The sequence below is a fragment of the Medicago sativa genome, chromosome 1, assembly GCF_051527215.1.
Source record: "Medicago sativa cultivar Bolivia chromosome 1, Bolivia_mono, whole genome shotgun sequence".
In the NCBI taxonomy this organism is placed as follows: Eukaryota; Viridiplantae; Streptophyta; class Magnoliopsida; order Fabales; family Fabaceae; genus Medicago; species Medicago sativa.
Window position 1 is genome coordinate 93,665,374 of NC_140749.1, and position 18,741 is coordinate 93,684,114.

An 18,741-nucleotide genomic window follows, 5' to 3' on the forward strand; every position below is an offset into this window, starting at 1 on the left:
AAAAATTTTAATTTCTTTTTGAAGGAATTAAACCTTTTAATTAATACACAAAAATATATTAAATATTCTTTTGATGGTAACTATACATTATTTTGATGTAAACACTCCAATTTCTATGTGAAAAGGGTCTTCATGGTTCAGAGTTCGGCTGAGGGAGACAAGTAAAATCTGGTCAAGAATTGTTCCACATATGGTTAGGAGTTTGACTGAGAGATAAGTAGAATTTGGTCAAGAATTGTTTCACATATGAATCAAACTCGAGTTATGACTAAACAAGTGCTGGTGCTCATTAACCATTAAAGGTTTTTTTTCTTTCTAAAATGTAATAAATGATTTTAGGTTAATTAAAGTGAATGAATAATCATCATCATCATCATCAGCATCGTTATAATAATGTCTAGAATTTCGTTTTTTGGACACCTCACTCTGCGCAAACTCTGATCACTCTACAAACCCTAATTATTCCTCTCATCTTCCCCAACGCTTTGATTCTAATAATGTCTTCTGAGCGTTCGATTCCAATGTCCGTGGACAGAATCAGCGATTTACCGGACGCCATTATCTGTCACATCCTCTCTTTTCTTCCAACCAAAACATCTGCTGCTACAAGCATTCTTTCCAAGAGATGGAATCCATTGTGGCTCTCCGTTCTCGCTCTCGACTTTACAGACTTCTCGCTTTTTCGACATTTTATCAACTCCGTCATGCTCACGCGTGACCCCACCTTGCACATCCGATCATTCCGCCTCAAATGTCGGGATTGCGAATCTCATGTTATCAATCAATTTTTTCGTGTTGCTGAGCGACGAGGGTTTGAGAGTCTCGTCTTAGACTTGTCTAACAATTCTTGTAACTTCCGAAGAACATTAGGTCCTACACTTGAAACTGTTTTCAATTGTAGAAACCTTGTTGTTCTTAAGTTGAAGGCAATCCTAATAAGAGAGGATGTTGTTCCTCAGTTTCATTTTCCGCTTCTCAAAACTCTCCATTTGAACAACATTGTATTTTTTGGCGATTTTAATAAGCTTATCGAGGGTTGTCCCGTTGTAGATGATTTGCAAATTACTGATTTATTACTCGGCTCAACTAATGAAGGTAATGGAGAGTTTAAACGCTTATCTGATTTGGTCAAAGTTAATGTTTCGAATTTGCAGAGAGGAAGCCGATTGTTGGACGGAGGGTTTGAGGTATGACTCAGTATCACTACAATTTAGTTAAAAGTTATAATGTGTTGAACTTGATTTTTGATGTTTAACTTTGTACATAACGCAGATGCACAAGCAACAATGTCACACTTTTCGTAACTTAACTCACCTCGAGCTTGGGCTTATCTTTGCGTCCAATTGGCATACCAATTTGAACTGCTTGATAGAAGTGCTACGAGATTGTCCAAAGCTTGAGAATCTTACCCTTCATGAGGTTTTTACTAATGTCAACGTTGATAAATTTTATAAATTCTTCTTTCAAATTAATTTAGATGTTTGTTATTTTCCTAATTTATTTATGTTATTTTGTCAGTTTGATGGACATGGAGTTGGTGACGACATGTGCAAAAAACCACAAAATGTATTGGTTCCGGAATGTCTTTCCTCTCAATTTAAAACATGCACTCTTATAGGTTATAAAGGCACGTACGCTGGGATTCAATTTATAGCCTATATTTTAAAGAATGCGAAATTACTGAACACTGTGACGATTAAAGCCTCACAAGGGGATTTAAACATAAGGCACCAAACTCTGATGCGACTATTGTGGTGTCCAAGATGCGCTCCTACATGTCGAATTTTATTTGTTGAGGAAGGTTAGTGGATGTCTACTTTGGTTTCCACCACCTACTAGTTTCTACTTGCTAGTTGCTACTTTATATTAGATTTAGATATGTAAACTTTTATTTGATATATTTTTTTTTATCAATCTACATTAAATTAAATCTAATTTATTAGGTCATCTATGTCATATATTTTCTAGTAAATATTTTGATCCTAGCTCCTCCCAACCTTTGTGAAATATAAGTATGAGAATCAAGTTTAGTACGGCTCTAACTGGAGTAGTTTTAGAATTTTATGACTATTAACTTGTCAAATTTTGTTGAACTATATGCATTTACTTGATTAACCAATTGAATGAATTCCTTTGACAATTGATGGTTGGTTTTGTTTCACTAATTTGAAAATTGGGAACAATGAAATCCATCTTGATTGTTTAACTCATTTATTTATTAACATTATTGAGTAAAAGTAAAGAAAGTTGAAGATTGTTTGGCTCATTTATTGAAGATTAATGACATACTATTTACTGGGCTTTTGTTTCATTACTGTGATATAAGACCTTACTTCTTATATTGGCTTTTTGTATAATTATGTGAGTAAGTGGCCCAATTTTATAGTCTTTTTGATAGACCTACGTGTTCTAAGGTCTATGCAACTAAGTTTATGGCATGGGATGTGAATGAACAGAAAGGGGTAGTGACTGGGAATTAATTCATTTGCAGCAGAATGGAATGCCTACATCCACTGTAGTGAGTTGGAATTAATTCTATATCGAGGTGTGATAAATTTTGAGAGCAGCATGGGCAAGTGTTAAGGTAGTAACTATATGGAAGATTTGAGGCTCTTTGGATAGGGGTGTAGGCAAAATTTTATAACCTTTCTCATAGACCCCCTTGTACCAGGCCTACTCTAGAATCATGGGAAGTAGATAATTTGCAAATATGGGTAATGTAGAATTTCGTCGAAATCCATAGGTGTCTCATAAACGAGGCTATTCTCAGGAAGCATATGGGAAGTTTATGTATGTTAGTTCATTTGTTTCCTGATCATTACTCAGTTCCTAACAAGCAGGACAATGTTGTGCTTTCAGCTTTGATGTGGTAATTATTTTTAGATCAGAATAAATGATTTTATTTAGTATTTCTGTTACTACTCAATTCTAGTATCTCTCTAAATTAAAATTGTATGTGAAAGTTTGCTCAAAAGAAGGGTCCAATTAATTCGTAGTAGTTTCAATTTTCAAACATGAAATTCAAGAAGGGTCCAATTTGTCTTCCTTGTTATGTTACCCTTCTTCCTGTTCAATTACTTGTTCTGCTAACCTTCAGAATAAGTACATACTGTGTTGCTCAATGATGATATTTTCTTCTATGTAGGTTCAGCCCAGGTATGGGTGGGATAAGGGTTGGTTGTTCTGGTTGTAGGTTCAGCCCCAAACTATTAAGATTAACCAACAAGAAGAGTGGTCAAGCTGCACAAAAATCATTTTGCTGTGGTTAATTAAAAGAATCAGTATCTGTAGTAAGAGAATACAGGTTCTGCAGTAGGGTTCATTTGGATGCTAATGTTATTCTGATGACAATATTAGTGGGAGCATGTATTTGTCCGTGTCTCCCAACTGCAGATGTTGTGTTTTAAAATTTATATTTTCCTTTTTTCTGATTTTAGCTGGGGGAGTTGTACTCTGACTTTAATTGCTTCAATTTCCTCTTTCGTTTGTAGTCTTTGACTCTAGAAAAATATATTGGTGGATAAATTATCGCAACATTCCACTTGTAAGTCGTGTATCAGTCCAAATATTCTGTTTGCTTAAGAATGTAGGAACAACCATAAGAATGCTTTTGCATGGAACGAAACGAGATACATTGCATAAAAGAGCAGCATTTGGTGCCGGTTTTGATCCTTGGGATGCCTTGTAATGGAAACATTTTATAATTTCAAGTAGTGCTTCTGCATTTTATGTTTAACAGCAGAGGATCCTAATCCTTAATCTACAAGGTGAAATTCCATTGTTTCTGTTTCCATTCGCAGGTTCAGATTTACAAATTACATTGCATTAAATATTGCAGTTTTCAACCAAAGCGGTTTTGGTTCATATGACGATAGAAATGCTCGGATTATCACAAGATAGTCTTTACGTTGTATGCCAACACTATCCAATTCTTATGGACACCAATATCATCTGTTTTAGATAATATTTTTATTTTATTTTTTTAGTACAAGATAGCACAAGATTAGCACAAGTGCTATTTTATTTAGGCAAACAAACTAATGCCATATCATTAACAATAATATCATTTAGACAAAACTTGGTAATGTCTCAAATATTTGAGTATTAACTGAATATGTGGTCACTCTAGCTAAACTATGAGCCACTCCATTATTCTTCGAAAACTCTACCACCACGGAGTTTGGGAATACATCATTTTTGAGCCTAATACAATGTTGTATTATGCAGCCTAGCTCAATTACATCATCATTTATGCTGTTGAAATGATCTACCACAATTTTTATAATCAAGCTTGAATATAACATGGTCTACATTTTGATCTTTCAACCGAAGCATAACATGATAACGGCCATATGCTTTTCCTTTCGCAACACTTAGCTTATCCAGAACTCTAATGATACCATCTACACTGAAAGCTGCGTTGACATTACACTTTATCTTACCAGTTGTAGGCTTAACCCACCGCGTCTGCTGTACGTCTGCTTCTGAGTTGTGCTTCTGATTAATAGTTTGTTGTACGGCACTGGTGCATCAAGGCATTAGCTCTGGCAGATTGCTGATGTTGCGACAGTTCCAAATGCTCCACAAATAAGCACACCAGCTGCCACATTTATTTATTGGACAATTTTTTTGAGAGAAAAAAGGGCTGAAGCCCAATTTTAATTATATTTTTATTCACAATAAACAAAATATATATGTCATATAGTTTTGTTTTAGCTCATCTAAATGTCAATCGAGTTTTGGAAAAATTTAGTTCAAATGCTGCTGAAGGTTATATTCTATGAGATTGCAAGGGGGAGCTCATGGCTATGATTAAAGGGGTATATAGAACTAGCATTATTATTACTATCAAAAGATTCAAGATATGACCGTAAACAATCGCTTTCATTCCTGTCTCCACTTTTTATGAACCACTACTAGCTGATATAGAGTAGCTAAAAAGCTATTACAGATGTGTTTCAAACGTGATACTCATGCAACGAGGTTTTTGAAAGTTATTATTATGCGGAAATTGATCACATGGAGGACATCCTCCCAATTCATCCATGTCCTCGTTGTTTGAAAGGAAGTCTGAGAAATCCGTAGCAATTTCTCGTGGTGTGAAAGGTATCTCTTGAGCGATGAAGTCCAGCATTGCGTCAGACAAAGACCAAAGCATCATTGCGTCTGGGCATGACGCAACTAATGAGGTACTAACTGAGCAACTAATAAGGTATTAACCGAGGCACGTCTATTGCTAGTTGAAAACTATTTTCAAACCTCCTCTTGGGCCTAACGCTGACATTGTATATGAATAAAATCAAAAAATTATACTATCTAGGGTGTCATTTTCTTAAGATGTTTCCATGGAACGCACAAGTTTTGTTTTCTTCATCAATAGCATTGACGAGTACCTAAAGTATCTCCTTCCAAATACAACAAATGCTCTGGTAAAGTTGAGATCAACTATTTTGTGGTACCAAGTTTCAACAATACAGGACCTGTCATTCATATTATAGAAGTAGTACAGGAAATATATACCCTGATTTTACAAGAGTCAATCATGGAAAATATGCAGTTAGTAATGTAAGGGCGCACATTAGGACAAGCAACGTTGTATGGGACTATTTCTATGTCACAGAAGTTGTTGGCTTTGGGACATACAGCCATTGTATCTCAACTTAAGGAGCTGGAGAGTCTATATTTCTAGTTTCAAATAGATGATATCTGACAAATGAAAGAATACACTGAATAAACCGATGTAAGTTCTGATAAAAAAATAAGGAAAAAAATTGTCTATTTTTTATTATTTGGCGAAAGTTCATTTTCACCTTTATATAGCAAAATTTCAAGGCTTAAATTTATTTAATTATTGATATTTTTAATTTATAAGTAAAATTTGATATTTTAATTTGTAAAGTTCCTGAAGAAGATTTAGATGATTTAATCCGAATTGTTAGTTCAAAATTAATAGAAAATGATGAAAAAACTTGTTATTGTAAAATGACAAGACCAATACAAGATTGCATAGAATGCAGTTGTGTTCCCCTTTCTGTAATCATTGTGAGGAGTGTCGAAACAACGCTCCATGTTATGCGCAATTGTCCATTAGCAATGGTGGTTTGGGTGAGCACAGTCTGAGCAAGCCACGGGGAGACTTTCTTTAACTCAGATCTGTATCAATGGATAGATCTTAACATGTCTATGGCGATGGAGGAAGGTGAGAAATCGGATTGGATGAGCTTTTGGGAGACAGCATGCTACTCATCGTGGTTTGGGAGGAATAAGCTTGTGCATTATGTCATGATGATACTTTTGTTAGGCCCATGAATCTGTGTACTAAGTCTGAGATTAAGAGGAGAGTTCATCATTATGTTTTCTATGGTTAATAATAACTCCATGACTGTGATTGAGGAGATTCGGTGACTGCCACAAAACATAGGTTGGATCTGTCTGAATATGGTGCTTCTAAGCGGGGCATGATAGCAGGTTGTGGAGGAGTTTTTTGGGGGGATAACTGGGAGTGGGTTTGTGGCTTTTCAAAGGGTTTGGGAGCTTGTAGTGCATATGTCGCATAACTTCTAATTGATTCTTGAGCAGTAGGGAGTGGGAGGTGGCATTCGTATCGTGAAGCAAATAAGTGCGCGAAGGTTTTGGCAAATACTGCATGTGGTGGAGGTGTTTCTTTAATATTATATGAGCAATGTCCCGCTGATATTAGTTTCTTATGTTTAGCCGACTTAATTTATATTTAAAATTACAATTAAATATAAATTAAAAGACCAAATTCATTTATTAAAATTACATTACAGGGATTAAAATGAGTAGTATAAATAACCTGAAATTAATAATTATAATGTGCAATCTTTACTATAACTATATCACCTGTATAATTTTAGATTTATTAACCCATTTACCTACAACTGTATATAAAAAGTTTCTCCATGTTTAACCGCTGACAATTTCCAACCATTTATTTTGGAGGGCAGAGTCATTGGCTTGTGCAAAAGTCCTGCTTTTTTCGCCAAGTAACATTAATTTGCAAAAATATAATAATTAAACATCAACATTAAATAAACAAGAAACATCACGATTCACAACTAAGAGCAGCCCATCATTTGTTAGTTTTCCGGGAGAGGAGCTTCCGGATATGAGCATTCATCTTAAAAGTTTAAACGATTCAAAAGAAAAGAAATGCATGGGCATTCAAGATAATCAGGATGACTGTCGTTAAATACTCATAACTGGTATTGAGGAAACAACATCCAGGAACCAAACTGATACGTACAGAGTTCAAAAGTCTAGTCTAGGGAAAGCATTGGAGAGGCGATAAATTTAAAAGTAGTTGTCTAGCAAAGCTCAATTTCAAATTTGAGATTAATGCCCAGAACAGCTCCTGAGACAATAGCGTGGCTCCAAATGGAACACTGGCCACCACAATGTCATCGGCCGATTCACAGAAACAGCAATAGGGACCTCAAATCTTCCGGCCACCAGATAACAGTCGCAGGATCACATTTGCAACATTCTTGCATTTACCACAAATGTGTATCTGAGACAAATCACTCAGGGTGAAGAGGCGCTCAGACAAGTTAGCGGATGCACCGTGAGTTATCAGGCAATCACACTCTATCTCACCAAACTTGATACCTCCAAATCGCTTTCTGTCAGCGGGTGAACTGGGCTGGTGTTCCTGAATTTCACTTTGTCTTCGAACATGTGGTGCAGTCAGTCACTGGTAGAATGTTGGGCCCATAAATATTAGAGATCGGACCATCTCACCAGTCCTTCCATTGTATACTCGTTCGTTCCCCCATCTTGAGAAGCCAGTTCTGTAATGTACAATATAAATAGGGCTCAGTACAACAACAAAACATGACAACTTAAAGCGAAACTTTGGGAAGAAATTCCTAAATATAAACCGAGCCTGGAGCTAATGAAATCTTCAACTGCAAAGACATTATTGTTAAATAGTAAACATCATAGTCAAGCAGTAGCAAGAGTGAAAATTTAAATACAAGTTCCTCCTCGATAGAAATGACCTACATAACATAAAATTAGGCCTGTCATGGTTCAGTTAGGAGAGAAAACTGAACTGAACCGTATTGAACTGAAAAAATGGTTCATATGAACTGAACCAAACTGCTGCAACTGTGCTGTGAACGGTTGGTGAATGTAAAAACCAAACCATTGTGAACTGCAGTACACCAAACCGAACTGCTCAATTACCACTTCAGTTTTCAAATCTTGCAAGAAACAAACGAGAGTGTAGTAGAAAATAAGAACAGAGTCAAAGAAAGTGTCATGAGTAGTTCTTTAAAAAAACATAGGAGGATGCTGCTCAGTTGCCACTTCAATATCTGATATGTTAGTAAAGTATATTTAATTCCACTCATTGAATTTGGATCTAAAATAAAATAAATATTAATATATTTGAATTTTTTAAATAAAATCAAGTAATAGCAGCTTAAAGAAATAATTGCAAAAAATATATATACATTAAAAAAAATCAAAATTGACAACTCTTTAATTTTGAAGGCAGGGTAATGATTGTGTCAAAAAAGGAAACAGGATAATGAGATGAGAAATGCAAACATATTTAGATTATTAATATATATTTTTTAGAAGCTTTTTCAATAAAATTTTAGTTTCAAAGCTTCACTGCTTCTTTGTTGCGTTGGACACTTGTACCGACATGCTTTCAGGCTTTCGGCACCTAGCAATGAGCACGTCATGGGGAAATACGTAGCAGAATGAACAAACGAAAGCTAGTACTATTAATCAAACGAATACAAATACTGGTACTATTAAGCATTGGTCACTGGTATTTCAAGCTCTTTCCCAAACTGGGTTTTAAAGTAAACTGAACTGAACTTTAAGGAGTTGGCAGTTAGTGAACTTGTTCAACTAAACAGTTCAACAAACTGAACTGTGTCAAAGCCCGGCTCTTTTCCAATTCGGATCAGTGCAGTGCATAGTTTGGTTCAGTTTTTTAATGAATCGTGAACATGCCTACATAAAATACAAGTAACCAAAACTGCAATTAAAGTACACTAAATCATGATTGAAGATTACCTATGAAGCTGGTCAGTAATGGCTTTAAAAAAGGAAGTGGAGAAAGGAGTAGCATTTCTCGGTGAACCAACACAAGCGATGCCCTTTCCCAAAGCAGCCTCTAGTAGTTGTCCAGGAGTTTGTCGTGAGGGAAATGCATATGGATTTATAACAATATCAGGAACAATGCCTTGTTTTGTGAAGGGGAAATTTTCCTGAGATTCCAGAAATCCTAAAACACCCTTTTGTCCATGCATACTAGAGAACTTATCTCCAAGAACTGGGCTTCTAACCTGCAATTTTATTAGATAACAGCTTTTCTTAGTGGTCAAATACAACTCAGAGGTAAAAAAATTATAGATTTCAGTTGTGGAACATAAATAAAACATCCATGTGCAGATTAAGAACAAACTTATAAAATTGCATGCCCATCTCAACTTGCATTTAAGTATTCAGTATGTTTGTTGTTCAGTGCAGTAACCCTAAAAAATTCGTCCATAAGACAACATGCATCATCATTAAAATAATTTTTGGTTCCACCAGTTACCTGTCTTAACGAAACAACAACAAAATTCTTCCCCTCATCTTCGAAGACAGCATAACCTTTTGAACATAACCCCTTTCGGTGTGCTTTAGCTTTATACTATGGTCCGTTCCGGAATCAGCACACCGCCCAATGATATTATCACCAATCTGCGAATTGGATCCAACAAATGGAAAGCCATCATCATCAAGGCTATCAACTCGACCGATTTTACTCTGTCTCTTCCCAGAATTAACAATGTCTTCAGGTTTCTTTCTCTTTTCTGAAGATTCCTTATTGGCAATTTCAGATTTCAGGTTTATAACTCCTTATATGCTCAGATCTGAACATACCGCGTTGCAAAGAAGCACGGTTCATAACCAAGGAATCTTCTTGATTATATCCAAGATGTACATTGACAGCCACAATTGCATTCTGCCCATTATAGAATTTAGACTTCAGAACAACTTCACTCTGACCTAGATATCCAGGTTTTCCAAGACAATCAGATGTAATTGTCTGAAAAAGTGGCCTTTGTAGATAAAACAGTTGGTAAGACAAAGCATCGACTCTTATATTTGGGTTTGTCGTAGCAAAGCCAATAGCCTGAGAAGAATGCTTCTGGGATCGGTACAACACTCTCCTAACATCTAACATGGTCACGATTTGCAAATGGAACAAGTAAACAGCTTAGACCCAATAAGAACGACATATCAAGTTCACAATGTGTGTACTTCACAGAAGATTTCCCCTCTTTGCCAAACAAATACTGAACACCCCAAGCAGTCTTGAAGTCCTCTTCTTCAGGACCAATCAGCTTAATCACGCCATTATCCAATAGGGACTGGAAAGATTTATGCTCCGACTTAGATCCTTTAATCTTGAGCAGATTACTAACAACCAAGAATGGACGGAGAATCCTTCCTGCATCAGATAATATGCGCACTTCTTGTTGACACTGATCTTTTTTGATTTCCACCTAAATAGAAATGGTTAACACTAGGCTCAAAGAATCAAAATCAACAAAATCACAAATTTATTGCAATTACTACATCATTTTTTTTATATTGCAATTACGGCATATTTTTTATAAATTGAACCAGGGAAAAAAATAGGGAAACAGTAATATAATTGAAAGCTTACAAAGTCAACATAATTGGAAATATAACATAGGAGGAAGAAATATGAAAAGAGCAGTATTGGAAGCTTCGAACAAAATCAACAGGAGCCACTCCACTACTCTAGTGCAAGGTCACAACTCACAAGAGAAAAGTGGGAGTTGTGCATGCAAAGTATTAGATTCTTTAATTTATTATTTCGACCAATTGTTTCCCTTTCAGTTGTTGTTCTTTATTTCTACAGAAGGTGCTATCACAATCTTATCAAAACAAAAAAATTCCAAAACTAAAATGATGGCAAGCTATTGACAAATGAGTAAATTGAAAGATAACTGAGAACACAATATATATTAACCAATCTTTGACAGAGGAGAGGGAGACATAAATGACAGCGTTTTGCAGAGGCAGTGTATATAGAGACATGGTCTCGCTCACACAGAAAGAAAAGTTCAAACAAATAATATTATCATGCTAACCATTTAATCATATGTTAAACATAAACTAACCTTCAAAATTATTATATTCAATAAAGGCCAAGTTTCCAGATGCTTAATACATAACTATGTTATTTGCTAATTAATGTATCATCTGCTCTGTTAGTTGAAATGCTTTAGGTTAAGCTATTAAATATCAAATTAACAGCATAAAACAACAACCTTTTTCCACTATATGGGTTCTCTCCATGACTCATATGTAAAGTAAGTGCTTTAAAATATATAAAATATGACAAAGGTAGAATACACGGTCATATCAAAATGAGAGATTAAAAGTGAACCTGATGTGGAATCTGAACAAACTCCAACCCAGTCGCCATTAAGGAAGACTTTGTCTTTTTTCCCCAGAACAGTTGTAGTATCATCAACAAGTTCTTCCATCCCACAATCGAACAGCTGAGGAAGTATGGATTTCAGTTACATTGGTACAGAGAATGTTTTCAATTCTTCCACCTGCCTCTCCGTAATTAATGAGATCAACAATTTCTTTATCTGTTGTGACACCAAGAGCAAAAAACAATATCCATACAGGTATCTCAACAGACAGAAAACACACTGAGCAGCTTCTCTCCGTTTGTAATTCCCTCCGTCGAACCTTCCACCAATTTAACAACCATCCTATTTCTCTTCATCTGTGATCTGAAAGCAACATCCCAATACGGAATATTTGAAACTCAGAGCCTCTTCAGAAATATTTGCTCTTGTGCCATAAAAATCTGCAGCAAAAGCAATTTACAATCAGCGGCAAAGAAATGATTGCGAAGATATAATATAGACATAAAAAAATAAGACACAATAATATATATACAACATATTAGTCCCAATCAAAATATAATTTTTAGTTCAGTCTCTAGATTACAAAAGCAGTATTGTCTATGGAATACTGTTGCAGAGACCCAAATTTCTGCAATTTTTGCCACCCACTTTATGGCACATTTATGGCGGAAAAACCTGCAATACCGACCGCCATTTACCACATCGGCGAGGTCAAAATCCGCCACCAATAGGTGCCATAACTGCCATTGGATAACACTGTACAAAAAACAAGTGATTTTATTTCAGTCCCTAAAGCAAAATAGGGACTAAAATTTACTAGTAACAAAATTCAAGCAGGGACTAAACATAAATAGTTGTGAATTTTATAGGACTAAAAACATATGTAACCCTAAAACGTACAAAATCGGTAACAAACTAGACAGAAACACGTGTAAATAAATCTTAATTATAGCTAACCTTCTCAGCACCTTTAATCAGAAAGTAGCCTACATGGTCAAATACGCCTTTCTCAGTTTTGCTCATCCAACACAGATCAGACTTGACCATAACAGGTAGTCACCCAATAGTTTTTTCCCTCTTCTCATCCATGATAATTTCTCTATCAATGTACTCTTCTTTCCCAGTCTTAAACTTATCACTCCAAACCTTCTTGGGAATATATACCTGAAATTAACACACACAGTTATGTTATTTGAACATCAAAATACAAACACTCTACGTGTTCATCTCTTCTCTCTTACTTTTTATCTTCGACAACTTACCCACATTTAAAAAATACACAAAATCAAAGGACACTGTAGTAATTTTGATGTCAAAAATCATTTCTTGTTAGCACAGAACCATTAAATAGGAACTACAAATTTCAAATCATACTAATCCACATTTCAAAACGAACATCAAAATACACCTGAAATTAACACACACATACAGCTGAGATATTTGAACATCAATTTACACACACACTATGTGTGTTTATTTCTAGCTCTTATACGACTTACACACATTTAAAAAATACACGCAAAAACCAAAGGACACCCCGGTTGTTTTAATGTCAAAAAATCATTTCTCATAACACAAAAACATAAGAACAAAATATTCCAGATCAAGCTAACCCACATTTCAAAATGAAAGTTAGTTAGGTCACATTTTTAAGGTGGAATTTGAAAAGGCATAGGAGCGGGGAAGAGAGTTAGGCTAGGTCTGCTTCTGGTTTGGCATGCTGTTATTTGGACTATATGGACGTCCCGGAATGACCTTATGTTTTCTGGTGGCGGTTTAGGAGAGGAGTCTGTGGTGGATAGAGCTAAACTCTTTCCTTGAAAGTGGTTCCTGGCTAAGTGTCCTGCTAGTTCTTGCACTTATCATGAGTGAGAGGTGCAACCCGTCCTTTGTTGGCAGCGGTAGGGTTTTTGGTGGTTGTTTTCCTGGGGTCGCGGGGGGTTGGGTGGGGTTTTGCTACCTCACCCTTTCCGACCTGGACTCCTGGTGCTTTCTTTGTGCTTTTTGTTCTTGCAGGTGCTTTATTGGTGGGGGCTGCTTCCCTAGGGCGGCATCTCTTTGGCTGTGTTTTTTCTTTGGTGCTGCTGCTTTTTCGGTTTTTTCCTTGGCTTGTTTGTTTGGGCCTCGGTTTTTTCCGGGAGGGTTTTGTTTTCGATTTTTGGGGCATCTTAGGACGACCTTTTGGTGTATCTTGTACATTCTATCTTTTTCTCCTTTACATTTATATAATATATAACCCGAACTTGAATGTCAACTTTCATCTTAGAAGCATGAGTCATCCTTGCAAGTTTACGAACGAATTTGACTATTCATTCTTCATAGATCTTTTAAGTTTAATATTTGTACATGGTTAGCTGTGAAGCTCGGATACGAGATACGATACGGATACGATACTGCACCGATACGCCGACACGGGAAAATTTCAAAAATCAAGATACGATACGGCTGTGATACGTTAATAAAAAAAATTATATAATTAAATGTACAATATAATTATAACCATTTTTTAATATACAAATATATTAACAAAAAAATAAACCAGTCATAGGCTCGGAGCACATCAACATAAATATAAATATAAATAATATTGACGATTAAGAGAGTGATGATTAGTCAATTACACACACAATATATCCCAAAAACACCACCATAAGAGCTATACTATATGCAAAAGGAACATTGTTAGTGTTATACTATATCGATCCAAAAAAGAAGCAATATACTCAAGAGTTTAGTTATTTTAGTTAACATTAATTGAGATGTATTGGGGCAGGTATCGGTGCAGGATAATTATCGGATACTTGCCTGATACGTATCGGGAAGTATCGGATGATTATTTTTTAAAAAAATAAAATTTAATCTTTGGATACTCTCCTGATACGTATTGGAAAGTATCGGCCAGGTATCGGTGCAGGATACGTAGGGGATACGATACGTCATTCGTTTTGAAGTATCGGGGGCTTCATAGATGGTTAGTCCTTTAAATTTTGTTAGTTTCAACTTGATTCTTTGCCCTGTTGCTCTTTTGTGTCTAACTTTATTAAGGGATGCTTATGTGGCCGTTTAGTGGTGATGTGACATGTCCATATCATCATTTTTATTCTTAAACCGAGATCTTCATCTCATCATTTTAAAAAATAAAAATCTAAATTTAAAGAAAAAACACCCTTTATTAATTATCATGCTTCAACCCATTTATAACTTAAAAGTTAAAACTCATTTTTTAAAAGCAATGAGGTAACACATGCACAAGTTTTTTTTTTTTCTTTAAAGTCATTTACAAGTTAAAATTTATTTTAAAAAAAGTGATTTTCATAGTAAACAAACAGAGATATTTTCATTTTGTAAAAAAAAAAAAAGAAACAGAGATATCTTCAAATATTTTTTTGTCTTCTAAAATCTCTAAAAAAAAAATCTAGATTCTTGATAAAAAAAATACAGATACATATGGTAGAATAACTAAATCGAAAACGTTTACAAATTTAAATGACTTATTTGTGATCAAAATAACTTAAATCAATCTGTTACAAATCTCAAGAACTTATGTGTGATCAAAATAACTTAAAACCAATTTATTGCGCTGATATAATTTAGCCTAAATTGAAATATTTAATTTTTTAATTTAAAATTGCCTTGAACATTCATTAGGAAGATCTTAGATTTAAATAAGTTTTTTTTATTTGTGGATGATCAATCTACGCATTTTGTCATGATATGGGTTTAATTCAATTCCATTGGAGTTTGGGGTCACACTCACCTCACTTTCTGAAACTTGAGTGAATCCCAAGAATCAAACACACAAACCCTATTCTTTTCTTCATCCTCAACGCTCAAACCCTATGCTTGTGGACAGAATCAGTAATTTACCGGACTCCATTATCTGCACATCCTCTCTTTTCTTCCAACCAAAACATCTGTAGCCACAAGCATCCTCTCCAAGCGATGGAATCCATTGTGGCTCTCCGTCCTCACTCTCGACTTTGCCACTTTCCGACGTTATATCAACTCCGTCATGCTTGCGCGTGACACTTCCTTGCCTATCCGATCATTCCGCCTCAAATGTAGCAGTTGCGATTATGATGCTATCTATCCATTTATTCGTGTTCTTGCTGTTCAACGAGGATTGAGAGTTTCTCCTTAGATTTTTCCAACACTTAGCTTGCCCTCAATTTAAAATTAACTTAGGTCCTACGCTGGAAAGCATTTTCAACTGTAGAAATCTTGTTGTTCTTAAGTTGAAGGCACTGCTACTAAGAGAGGATGTTGTTCCTCAATTTCATTTTCCGCTACTCAAAACGTGTCCTGTTCTAGAGGATTTGCAAATAACTGATTTATTACTCGGCTCAACTAATGAAAGTAATGGAGAGTTTAAAAGCTTATCTAATTTGGTCAAAGTTAATGTTTCGAATTTGCAGAGAGGAAGCCGATTGTTGGACAGAGGGTTTTGAGGTATGACATTGACTGCTATTTAGTTAAAGTAACAATATGTTGAACTTATTTTTAATGTTTGTCTTTGTACCTAACACAGATGCACAAGCAACAATGTCACACTTTTCGTAACTTAACTCACCTCGAGCTTGGGCTTCTCTTTGCGTGCAATTGGCATACCGAATTGAATTGTTTGATGGAATTGCTGCGAGATTGTCCGAAGCTTGAGAATCTTACCCTTCATGAGGTTTTTACTTATGTCAATTTTGATTTTTTATTTTTTTATTTTTATAAATTCTACTTTCAAACTAATTTAGATATTATTTTCCTAATTTATATATGTTGGATTTTGTCAGTTTGATGGACATGGAATTGGTGATGACGATTGCATGACACCACTGAATGTATTTGTTCCAAAATGCCTTTCATCTCAACTAAAAACATGCTCTCTTATAGGTTATAAAGGCACGTATGCTGGGATTCAATTCTTAGTGTATATTTTGAAGAATGCAAAATTACTGCACACTATGACGATTAAAGGCTCAAAAGGGGATTTATACATAAAGGACGAAATGGTGTTTAACTTATTGTGGTGTAAAAGGCGCTCTCCTACATGTCAAATTTTATTTGTTGAGGAAGGTTAGTGGATGTCAACGTTGGTTTCAACTTCTTCCTACTAGTTTCTAGTTTCTAGTTGCTAGTTGCTGCTATTATATTAGATTTAGATATGTAAACTTTTATTTGATATTACTATTAGTATTGGATGGTTTCAAATACATGAAGTCTATTTTATTAGGTCCTCTATGCCATATATTTTCAAATAAATATTTTGATCCTAGCTCCTCCCAACCTTTGTGAAATTTCTATTCTTACCGATAACTCTCTGACAGTGGTTACTTAAATATAATATAATGTATGACCACCTAAGGTTTGCACTTGATGCATATGTGTGTAGCTATTGTGGGCTTGTGGAAAGGAGTAATGATCCATTGGATATCATAATTTGCAACTACATTGACTAAAGTTGCTGAATGCGAGCGTGCTTTCAATGGAAAATGGGCAGTATGATATTAGTTTATTTTTAGTTATGAGAATCAAGTTTAGTATGGCTCTCATTGTAGTAGCTTTTAGAATTTTATGACCAGTAACTTGTCAAATTTTGCTTAACTATATGCATATACTTGATTAACTAATTGAAATCAATTCCTACAACAATTGATGATTGGTTTTGTTTTCACTAATTTGAATATTTGATTGGATAACAATGAAAGTCGTCTAGATCGTTAGCTCATTTATTAACAATGATGAAAAGTAAAGAAAGTTGAAGATTGTTTGACTCATTCATTGAAGATTAAATGGTTAGTTGTTAGCAGGAGGATTTTTGGTATTTTTGAACTGCATTTTTAGCAGTTTTTTTTTTCCTTCTGCTGAAGTGATAATGGCTCTGCCACAATACTGTTTAAGAAGCTTGTGCTTTGTGTTGTTCGGTAGTTGTTTGGTTTGGTGCACATAATTGCTGATCTGCTGGGAGTTTTTGCTATTGAACCTCTTAGTTGAGGAACTGATGTAGTTTGTTGCAGGTGTTTGTTTATGGTTCTTTTGGCTTTATTAGCTTATCAAGACTGGGTGTTTATTCTGCTGGTCTGTTTATTTACTTAACCAATTTTAGTTCAAGTTTGGTAGGTGTTTGTGGCAGTGTGCATTTGTTGTTCGATTGTGTCATATATTAGGAAGTTCTTTTTACTGTATCTGCTAGGGCAGACTTGTACTTCTTTGCACATGCCTTCAAAAAAGGAGGTCTATGCAACTAAGTTTAGAGTATGGGATGTGAATCAACACAAATTGGTAGTGATGGGGAATGAATTCAACGGGGGGAGTATGATAGATTTTGAGAGCAGGGTGGTAGAAATTATGTGGAAGATTTGAGGCTCTTTGGGTAGGGGTTTTGTAGCCAAAATTTTATAACCTTTCTCATATCCCCCCTACCCAGGCCTATTTTCTAGAAATATGGGAAGTAGATAATTGACAAGTATGACTGTATGAGTAAGGTAGAAATTTGTCAAATCTGTAGATGTCTCAAAACTAGGCTATTCTCAGAAAGCTACGGGAAGTTTATGTATGTGTGTTCAATTGTTTCCTGATAATCTATTGTCGTTGCTTAGTTCCTAACAATAAGGACAGTATTGTGCTTTTAGCTATGATGTGGTAATTATTTTTGGATCAGAATAAATAAGTTGAGTTGGTATTCCAGTTACTACTCAATTCTAATATCTCTCTGAATGTAAATATCTATGTAAAAGTTTGCTCAAAAGAAGGGTCAAATTAGTTTACAGTTTCAACTTTCAAATATGAATTTAAAGAAGGGTCCAGTTTGTCTTCCCCTGTTCTGTTCCCCTTTTTTTCTTGTTCAAGTACTTATTCTTTTAACTTTCTTAATAAAGTACATTCTGTGTTGTTTCTTTCTTGTTGGCTTGTTTCTCACTGGTGATATTTTCTTCCATGGTGGTTCAGGTCCAGACTATCAAGATTAACCTACAAGATCGCGCAGCCTATGGTGGTCAAGCTGCACAAAAATCGGCTTGGGGGTTGATGAAAAGAATTAGTACCTGCAGCAAGAGGGTGTAGAAGTAGTATCTGTGGTTCATAAATGGGATCTTGAATTTGTCCGATTGTCTCCCAACTGCAGATGTTGTTTTTAAAATTTATATTTCAAACTATTTTTTTCTTCTCATTTAGTTGCTGGAATTGCGCTGTCACGTTTAATTGCTTCGATTTCTTCTTTCATATGTAGTCTCTAACTCTTAAAATTAAATCTTGACAAATAGATTATGGCAACAGTCCTTTTTGCAAGTTGCAATGTATATCAGTC

At 35.2% G+C, this 18,741-nt stretch overlaps 2 protein-coding genes, 1 non-coding gene and 1 pseudogene across 4 annotated transcripts; 3 read left to right on the forward strand and 1 right to left on the reverse strand.

Annotated features, from left to right (window-relative positions):
- Positions 1 to 418: 418 nt before the first annotated feature.
- LOC146959345 (putative FBD-associated F-box protein At1g32375) lies at positions 419 to 3,736 on the forward strand. Its single transcript, XM_085740902.1, has 4 exons — positions 419 to 1,187; positions 1,273 to 1,419; positions 1,519 to 1,801; positions 3,146 to 3,736. The coding sequence occupies exons 1-4, from the start codon at positions 498 to 500 to the stop codon at positions 3,169 to 3,171; spliced, it is 1,146 nt and encodes a 381-aa protein (XP_085597028.1). The 5' UTR covers positions 419 to 497; the 3' UTR covers positions 3,172 to 3,736.
- A 1,420-nt stretch (positions 3,737 to 5,156) lies between these two features.
- On the forward strand, positions 5,157 to 5,302 carry LOC146959346 (U4 spliceosomal RNA). Its single transcript, XR_015025095.1, has one exon. It is a non-coding gene; the product is annotated as a U4 spliceosomal RNA (small nuclear RNA).
- A 1,890-nt stretch (positions 5,303 to 7,192) lies between these two features.
- On the reverse strand, positions 7,193 to 12,712 carry LOC146959347 (DNA-directed RNA polymerases IV and V subunit 2-like; annotated as a pseudogene). The gene is made up of 6 exons (XR_015031859.1): positions 12,707 to 12,712; positions 12,402 to 12,608; positions 11,450 to 11,884; positions 9,581 to 10,535; positions 9,055 to 9,326; positions 7,193 to 7,811 (listed from the first exon to the last, which is right to left on the reverse strand). The product of XR_015031859.1 is annotated as a DNA-directed RNA polymerases IV and V subunit 2-like (transcript).
- Positions 12,713 to 15,132: 2,420 nt separating this feature from the next.
- On the forward strand, positions 15,133 to 18,722 carry LOC146959348 (putative F-box/FBD/LRR-repeat protein At5g56810). The gene is made up of 4 exons (XM_085740903.1): positions 15,133 to 15,893; positions 15,973 to 16,119; positions 16,229 to 16,511; positions 18,384 to 18,722. The coding sequence occupies exons 1-4, from the start codon at positions 15,795 to 15,797 to the stop codon at positions 18,401 to 18,403; spliced, it is 549 nt and encodes a 182-aa protein (XP_085597029.1). The 5' UTR covers positions 15,133 to 15,794; the 3' UTR covers positions 18,404 to 18,722.
- Positions 18,723 to 18,741: the final 19 nt, after the last annotated feature.